Raw genomic sequence first — 9,367 nt, forward strand, 5'->3', positions numbered from 1 at the left:
ATAGGTCTTCAGCAACCCATGCTTGCCATAAAAGGCGACTAAGCTTGTCGTAAGAGGTGGCTAACGGGATCGAGTGGTAATTTAATATTATCCCCATTATAAATTGCAAATGTATTTGCTCCGCTTATCTCTTCAGCAAACTGTATCCCTGCAAATATCCTGAAATAAAAACAAATACAACAAAATGTACGACGTCAGAGTTATGTGGTATAGCCATTCCGATGACGTCACAATAGTCGCAAAAAGGGCATGACGTCATAATCACTGCTTGTGGTAGTGGAGAGAACAAGACATAAGATGGAGACGTACGGAGGGCGGCTGTCGTCCTCGACACGAAGCCGCTCTGTGAAGAACACTCATCAAACTGCTGCCAGCTTGCTGATAAAGGAGGAGAAATACCTGGACAAACTCAAGAGCAGTAGCCAGAAGTCTCTAGGGTACTTTGCTGATACCATGTAGACAATGTCAACTCGGGCAGTTCATGAGAGTAGTTCAAATTTATGTCTTCCTTCATTTGACCCGTCCAATCTCAAATTCAAATTTCTCGAGCGGGTACAGCAGGCATGACAGGATCATTGTTCACGTCACCTATTTTTTTTCTTTCTTTCTGTCTTTGTTTTTGTTTTGTTTTTGGGTATTTTTTGGGGGGGTTGGGTTTTTTTTTTTTTGTTGTTGTTGTTGTTGTTGTTGTTGTTGTTGTTGTTGTTTTTGCTTGTTAGGGGTGTGTTCTTTTTTTTTGGGGGGGGGGGGGGAGTGTTGGGTTTTTTTTATTTTCGGGGGTGTTTGTCTGTTTTTGGTTGATTATTTGTATGCTTGTTTTCTGTTGTTTGTTGTTTTTTGTTGTTGAGTATTGTTTGTTTTGTTAATTTTTGTTTTGTTTTTGTTGTTGTATTTTGGTGGCGGTGGGTTATTTTTGTTTTGTTTTGGTTTTGGTTTTTTGTTGCTGTTGGGGGGAAGAGGCTTCTGACAAATTAGTAGTATTCACACATTTAATTGATATGAAGTATGAATACTGTGCTGCGGTAGTGTATTCCTGTAGTTTGAGCTTTCACTCCATCAGAGTACGGTTTCCCATGATAACAATGTGTAAGCACCTTTCTGGTGAAATATTGCTGTAATATTCGTAAAGACATGCACTACTATACTCACTCACTCATCCGCTTTGTAGCGTGCAAAAGATGTAGTGATGTAATTGGAAGATTGTGGTTTGGAGAGAGATTTTAGGTATGTGTGTGATTGTTTGTGGAGTCTAGATGCTGCATTCTAAGACATAAGACAAAAAGACCAAGTAACGAAGTTTTGTCCCCCTTGTAGACGGGAGGAGGAGAAACTCAAGAAACGACTAGAGAAGATAGAGAACGACAGGAGCAAGTCCCCATCCAGGGGTTACCTGGGGCAGGTGAGCTGTTCAGTTTGTTTAGTGAACGCTAAACTCATCAATTTCAAAGCAATTTGTCGGTTTGGGGTGAATGAGTTTCGGTTTACGCCTCTGTCAGCAATATCCCAGCAATGACCCAGCAATATGTATCCCAGCAATATCATGGCAGGGGACACCATCATTTACACCTGCATCCATGTGGGCAATCGAACCCAAGTCTTCGGCGTGATAAGCGAATGCTTTCACCACTAGGCTACCCTTACCGCCCCGGGGGTCTGGAAGTAATCGAGTCTTGACTAGTCAAACCAGTGACTGACATTATGATCATCGATCTACGTAATTGGGACACGATGACATGCACCTGATTCCGTAAGTCGGCACTTACGAGAAGCATCTATTGCTAAAACCGAGTCTAACCCGGATCTTCGCGAGTATGATGAGGTGGTTAGAAAGATAGGGTGCTACCAAAAACGTTACCCGGGTTTGAACGAGTGCGACGAGGAGTTCTCTCTAAAGCCAACCAACCAACCAGACCAACCATCATCGATGAATCAGCAAAGGTCCAATTTGTATGGTGTCTGCCCAAATCATAAACGTCCACGACATTCAAAATTTTAGGGGTATTTTTCATCCTTTACTACTGCAAAAAGCTATACATGAACCATATTCCTCTACCAATGTGAAACTGCGATGACATTAACTATTATATCCCAAAGGTAGTCAGCCTCACCAAATGCAGCTGTTTTATTTTTCTACACATTATCTGTCAGCCTCACCAAATGCAGCTGTTTTATTTTTCTACACATTATCTGTCAGCCTCACCAAATGCAGCTGTTTTATTTTTCTACACATTATCTGTCAGCCTCACCAAATGCAGCTGTTTTATTTTTCTACACATTATCTGTCAGCCTCACCAAATGCAGCTGTTTTATTTTTCTACACATTATCTGTCAGCCTCACCAAATGCAGCTGTTTTATTTTTCTACACATTATCTGTCAGCCTCACCAAATGCAGCTGTTTCTACACATTATCTGTCAGCCTCACCAAATGCAGCTGTTTTATTTTTCTACACATTATCTGTCACCCTCAAGCAAATTGCTTTTGCTATCTTCCAGTCTCACGATCCCCATTTTTGTTTGAGTCTCTATCTTGGTACCCCCACAAAACCGCTAAATGTGCAATAAATGCATCAGGAAACATAGTGTGCAAAGCACATTTTGTCTGTTTGAGATAGGATAGAATCAAACATTGATATCAAAGTGAACAGAAATGCAATTTGAAACTACAGTCGCTTGTCGAAGTGCCTTCCCCGTGATGTTTAGTGAAAGAGCATGTTTTGGAGACAACCGCTTACAGATGATGTAATCATATGAGCATAATTTATTTTAATGTTTCAATCATTCTTACATGATGCCAAGGGTTCAACTATACATGTATACTGGATGGTCACGCACGTGCCAGCATTCAACCTATTGTAAACAATGCCAGCTTGAATACCTGAACACAATATGTTTGAAAGATTGACTTTGGGGTGTCTTTAAAAAGCAGCCACCGTCTAATTATATAATTTTATCATGCAATCCAAATCTTTGAATGTTATTATAACGAGAAGTCATCCAATGCTATACAAAACATATTCATAAGATACTGTCTGAGGGCATACCATCATCCATGTCTGCAATTTTTAAATCGAAATCGTATATCCCATTAACCACATTACCAGCACATGTGACATTTGGGATATGGCTTTGCTAATGATTCCTTAAATATAAAATGGAAGTTTTTTCTAACATTCGACTTTGAGAATAGAGTTGTGCAAACAACCATTGGGAGGCCCCTGGTGTATAATGTATATAGTAATTGGGAAGAGCTGTGTGGTGCTTGACCTATTTGTAGCGGTAAATTTGTATTACTTGTTTTGATAGTTTAAGCTCAAGAAAAAATCCCTCACTCATTCACTGCATTTTCCTTGCAGGAAGAAGAGGAAGCTTTGAGAAGGTATACCGTCCTACATTGTGGTATTTATGAACGTCGGGGATATTGTCCACTCTCGTTCCTACTACTGCGTTCGTCTTCATACCGCTGCCATCTTTCATTCCCGAAAGCGCAACGCTACAAGCAATCATATATTTTACGGACGCTTTATTTACTATTGCGTGTACATGTATATCTCACTGGGCGAATAAATGAGGGAGCTCCAAATGGCGACTTTGGGGAAAGTCGAAACAGAATTCGGTCAGCAGCACCTCAAAACGTTTTCATATGACTCTCTGTAATCCACAGGATGTCAGTAACTTTCCTTATTTCGAGTGCACTCCCCCATATTGTGCCTTTTGGAATCCGTCAATTGCAGTTTCTATTCCGAAATTCGCCCCTGTATTGATCATTATACTGTCACATAAGCGGATTCACACACACACACGCACGCACGCACGCACGCACGCACACACACACACACACACACACACACACAAACACACGCTTTTCTCAACACCCCCACCTCCCTTCTCAAAAAGTTGTATCCGCCCCTGTGTCATGATCAGTAATATACCTATGATGGTGCTTTTCACCTGGTTTGCGTTAACAAACTGTGACTTTGTTCCAAAGCTCCTAGATCATTTTTCATAGCACATTGTAAACAGTCAAACCTCGTTAATCAGGACTGCTGGTCTCCAACGACAGATCATATGACCGATTATCCGGGAATACCTTAGTCCTTCCCATTTCACTCACAGCGATACGACCCGTGAAGGTCCCGGGGCAGACTATGCCTTCAGCAACCCATGCTTGCCATAAAGGGTGACTGTGCTGCTCGTAAGAGGCGATTAAAGGGGTCGGATGGTCACGCTCGCTGACTTGGTTGACACATGTCATCGGTTCCCAATTGCGCAGATCGATGCTCATGTTGTTGGTCACTGGATTATCTGGTCCAGACTAGATTATTTACAGACCGCCGCCATATAGCTGGAACATTGCTGAGTGCGTCATAAAACTAAACTCGCTCACAGCTATACCGTCCGGAATAATATGGTTTCACTGTAACAGGAAAGCTAGAATAAGGCTTATGGTCTCTGAATATAGATAGCATCGTCGTAAGCACAAGATGTCGCAGGAGGTACGAATGCTACGGGGAAAGTTACGACATCTTAGGCTTACGAGAGCTTTGTGAAACTAGGCCCAGTACAAACAATATATGCTGCGTGCTTCACAGCCTTCTATGTATATCCCCGTGACTACCCCTTTTCGTTAAGATCACAATGTTATCTTGTAGACATTCTACGCCTACCGGCCTCAAGTAATCCTTAGTTATCCTTTTATTCGTTATCATCACTTGTTAATTAGTCTTCTGTTGTATATGTATCACCTGTTCTCTCCCTGTACCATTCATACCTGAAAACGATACAAAATCCTTTATCGAAACGTCGTGCTCTAGAATTAAAGAAGTTGTCATCAATATATACGTGTTCTATCAAATCTAGACTTGCTTCATTTAGGTCTTTATTGGTGCAAGGAGGGGAGTAGGGAAAACAAAGTGGCCAGGGGACTGTGAGACTGACTGCAGTAATGTATTCATCTGTTTAAAATGTAGGTCGGTCTCAGGCCGTGACAGATCTCTTCCTCTCCAGGCCGAGGTGGACCCCACAAGCCGAAGTGGCAGTCATCTACCAGGGGGCAGGAAGCGACGAGAGAGTCTTCCCGGGACCATGGCCCCGCGACCAACACCGGGGACGGGGAGAAAGAGAGCTATGTCCCTGTCGGTGGGACATCAAGAGGAGCTGTTGTCCAAGAAAAGCGTTACATTCGGTGAGAGAAAGAGAGAGAGGTGATGTGGGTTAGAGAAACGACAGAGAGGAGGTAGAGTGAGTCAGTCAGTCAGTCAGTAGTCTTACGCCGCTATATTCCAGCTGTTTGGCGGTTCTCTGTAAATATTCTAGTCTCGTTCAGACAATCCAGTCATAAACATCAAGTGCATCTACGCAACTGGGATGAGAAGTCGGCGAGTCTGACCATCCGCCCCCGTTAGTCGTGTTTTGTGGCAAGTTGCGTTACTGAAGATCAATTCTAACCCGGAACTTAACGGGTGATGGGGTAGAGAGGGGAATGGGGTGGTAGTGAGTTGGATGTGTGCAATTTCTGTTTTCACTGGTTTTCACTCTCCCCACAGGTGGTAAAGGAAGTGACTTGGTACCATTTATCGTGATCACCGATGACGATGGATCTCGAGACAGTTTAAACAAAGATCATTCTCTTAAGGATAGTGCACAGGATCACAAGCAGGCTTCAGGGTAAGAGCTGTCGTTTCGTTGCTTTAGAGGTGGTGTATTCCCCGGGGAGTTGAAAACGCAAAATATTTCTAGTGTACGCTCGGTGAGACATGCACTGTAGCAGCAGTAGGAGGAGGAGGAGGAGGAGAAGAAGGGCTGATAATCTTGACACTGTGGATTATACCAGTGCCTGTCAATCCAAATCTGTTTTCTTCGCTAAAATGAGTACATTTCATACAATTCATGGCAATTCGTGTAAGAGCTGTTACCTTCTGGAATTTCAAAAATCGTTTTTGGTTATGATAAACGTTCTATTCGGGGTAGAAAAGGTCTTCAGCAGCCCATACTTGCCAAGAAAGACGACTATGCTTGTCGTAAGAGGCGACTAACGGGATCGGGTGGTCAGGCTTGCTGACTTGGTTGACAGATTTTGCACAGACCGATGATCACTGGATTGTCTGGTCCAGACTCTATCATTTACAGACCGCCGCCATATAAATTAGCTGGAATATTGCCGAGTGCGATGTAAAACTAAACTCACTCACTCACTAATATATCTGATATTGGTACACATCGTGTAGCTTCCTGTGTCGTCACATTCCAGCCCGGGTGGGGGTCACGAGAACATTCACGATCTGTATGACATGGCGATCCAGACAGTGGCGTCAAGTGATGACATGGAATTTGGAGCTTCCTCGGCCATTCCCCAGAAACAGAAACAGGAAAAACATTCAAGCGTAAGTCATTTCCCGTCTACAGTACCTGAACTTTAGCAAACAATTCACTGCTAACTGATATACTGAAGCTTCCTAAAGAGAATGTCCAGGGGTTCCTTTGTCGCACTACAGTTTGCAGAACAGATGTCAAGTCCTTGACGTCATCAAATATGGCGAATCTCTATGATGAGAAAAAAAGATGCATTGCCGATAGGCACTAAACATGATTCTCGTGACATTCCTGTTACCTCTGTCAAAGACGGAAATGGTTTGCTGACCATGCAGGAAACCTTGGTGTCATCTTTGGTTCTCAGTTCACTATGGAACCACAAACAGGTAAACTTTGTATATTGTTACTATCATCCCCGCTGTATCAGTCAGCTACGTCATCTCCAAGGAACCGCTAGAACACACATGCAAGGAATCAGGAAACGTCAGCTGCATGAACTCCAGGAAGTCGAGAACACTGCTGCCAGGACTGTGTTTAGAACACTAAAATCATCGCACATAACACCTGTGTAAAAAACTTGCACTAGCTTGCCACTGTAGTGGGAGTTAACTTTAAAGTTCTAATGATGGTGAACAAATTTCAAAATGAGATGGCACCATCATATCTCTCTTATATGCTAGCAGACTGCGTCCTTATCAAGACTGTTCGATATCAAAACCTGAATCTGCTGAACATACCGAAGTATTATCTTACCAGCTATGGACAGACTTCCTCTAGTCGCACAGGTCCTCAACTATGGAACAAACTTCCTCTAGACATCAAACTTTAATCATAAGTAATTCCAAAATATTCCCACTGGATGGGGATATAAAGTTATAGTACATGTCTGTAAAGTGTTGCATTCCGCTGGCCATCGCGGATTTTACAGCTTCAGTGTGTTACATGTAAACAATATTGCCTCATAACATACCACGGCGGGGGGGGGGGGGGGGGGGGGGGGTAACGTAACATCCCTTGAAGCGTAAAACATTTGCTGTACGCGTTATGATGAGAAATCGTATGTCGTTATTATCACTAAATCGTGCTTATTAGGATAAATGATTGAATATATTTTCCGACTTTAAAAAAATGTTAATTCATCGCGATGCCATGTGGAAATGGTCGGTTATTAAAACCGTGGTCTCGAACAGCGGCCATAGTTCGTGTTTGTTATCAAATTACCGACATATTTGTTGTTAGATCATAGGCAGAATGATATTTGATGCCTGTAAGTTTGCCTCGTAAAAAAATCAAAACGTACATTCGTGACCGGAAATAAATATAATATTCCTAAACTGAAGTGGAGTTGAGTCTGAGAGGAACGTTGATCGTTGAAAATGGCAACAAGACAAATGTCATAAAATGGCAAATATTCAAGTTTCAGATTCCAGTCAGTAATATTTACGTACGTGCAATTTTCAAATAATGGCTGTATATTTATCATATTGGTCATTTTGACTTTGCAGTCTGATATGCGTGGTCGGCGTCCATCTCTGGGATCGAATTCGCACGTAGCTTCTGCGCCCGCTAGCAAAGCAACGCTGGATCTGAAGGCGTTGAAGGAACTGGAGGAGATCCTTAAAGATTCTCGTTTATACACCACCAAGTGAGTGTTCAGAATTCATATCCATGTTTATTGTTGTTTTGTTTTCATGTTTGTTTTGTTTGCTTGTGTTTTGTTTTGTTTTGTTTGCTTGTGTTTTGTTTTGTTTTGTTTGCTTTCATTTTCTTTCGTTTTGTTATATTCATCCATGCATTTATTTTTTGTTGTTGTTCGTGCTAGGGCCGTTGTTCCTAGAAACCGTCGTAAATCCATATGTTAATGACCCATGAGGATCAGGGATAGAATTGATGTTCGGCAACCATGCTTGTCGACGTCGTAAAAGACGACTAACGGTATCTGGTGGTCCGGCTAGCTGATATAGTTGACACATGTTATCGTATTGCTGTTGCGGAGGACGATGCTCATGCTGTTGATCACTGGATGTCTAGTCCAGACGTTATAATTCGCAGATCGCCGCCATATAGCTGGAATATTGTTGAGTACCGCGTAAAGTCACTCGTTGTTGTGATTATTTTGATATTATAATATTATTCCAGGAAGTGTCGGCAGCTGGACGCAGGTACCGAGAGCTCGACCATTAGACAACAGAAAAAGCGTATGATTCAACTTGAGCAGCTCCTCAGCTCCCTGAAGATCGGCCACAAGAAGGAGATCCCTAAAGTGGAATTAGACCCCATGGAGGTCCTCAACTGCTCCTACCTCCGACTCTCAAAGAGCAACATCGAGTCCCTGGAGAGGATGGTGAGGGAGTCGGGGAGAGACCCGGGCATCCATGCGCACAGTGACGTCACCGATTTCGAACTGTTCGAAAAGTCCAAAGATTCCGCAACATAGCGCGTTGTTGATTGCTCTTCTTCAAGGAAACATAGATTATCTCTCAATATTTAGAAATATTATTGGTTGCATGATATGCTTTAATTTCGTTAAATGCCATGTCCATTGTTCATGTGTATAGCCGTTTATAAACACGCGATGTGAGATGATTTTACTCTCACTTTTTTCAGCAAAAGCTGTTCATTTGGTGGTATGCTCTGGAGATCTCTGTTCCTGTTTTGTTTATCCATGTGTCCTAACATTTGCCTTAATTATGCAAAGAATGGTAAATGTTGCATCTATAACGGATACACATGGATTGTTAAAATTTATCATCGTGTAATATATATTGAGTGTTGAGAACACTGGCACACAATGTACTTCAAGTAATAAAACGTGATAAATATTTTTAAATAATAGTTTGTGTTGTAAAATCAAATCCCTCACGATGTGAACTGCCTGTAATCTATCTAACACTGCACACATCAACGTTCCAACTACATAGAAGCGAATAATTATTATGTCTGAGTCAGACAACCTGATTCCAGGGAGTCTATATAGAGTATCCCTGCTGAATCTGAAAGCATAACGTGACATTGCGGCAGTTCATAGAGTTTGACCAGCTGATGGTCTTTTGACGA

The 9,367-nt window shown here is 42.2% G+C and overlaps 1 protein-coding gene across 1 annotated transcript; it reads left to right on the forward strand.

The window, feature by feature from the left end:
- The first annotated feature begins 297 nt into the window (after positions 1–297).
- LOC137257559 (uncharacterized) lies at positions 298–8,747 on the forward strand. The gene is made up of 7 exons (XM_067794885.1): positions 298–437; positions 1,315–1,411; positions 5,006–5,183; positions 5,545–5,564; positions 6,226–6,381; positions 7,816–7,955; positions 8,450–8,747. The coding sequence occupies exons 1-7, from the start codon at positions 298–300 to the stop codon at positions 8,745–8,747; spliced, it is 1,029 nt and encodes a 342-aa protein (XP_067650986.1).
- Positions 8,748–9,367: the final 620 nt, after the last annotated feature.

This window comes from Haliotis asinina, chromosome 12, assembly GCF_037392515.1.
Source record: "Haliotis asinina isolate JCU_RB_2024 chromosome 12, JCU_Hal_asi_v2, whole genome shotgun sequence".
Classification (NCBI taxonomy): Eukaryota; Metazoa; Mollusca; class Gastropoda; order Lepetellida; family Haliotidae; genus Haliotis; species Haliotis asinina.

Bases quoted from the DNA above. Each gene is read 5' to 3' on its own strand.
- LOC137257559 (XM_067794885.1), top strand. From the start codon at position 298: ATGGAGACGTACGGAGGGCGGCTGTCGTCCTCGACACGAAGCCGCTCT. The intron at 5,184-5,544 runs GTGAGAGAAAGA...CTCTCCCCACAG, and splicing joins CAAGAAAAGCGTTACATTCG to GTGGTAAAGGAAGTGACTTG. The intron at 5,565-6,225 runs GTACCATTTATC...CACATCGTGTAG, and splicing joins GTGGTAAAGGAAGTGACTTG to CTTCCTGTGTCGTCACATTC.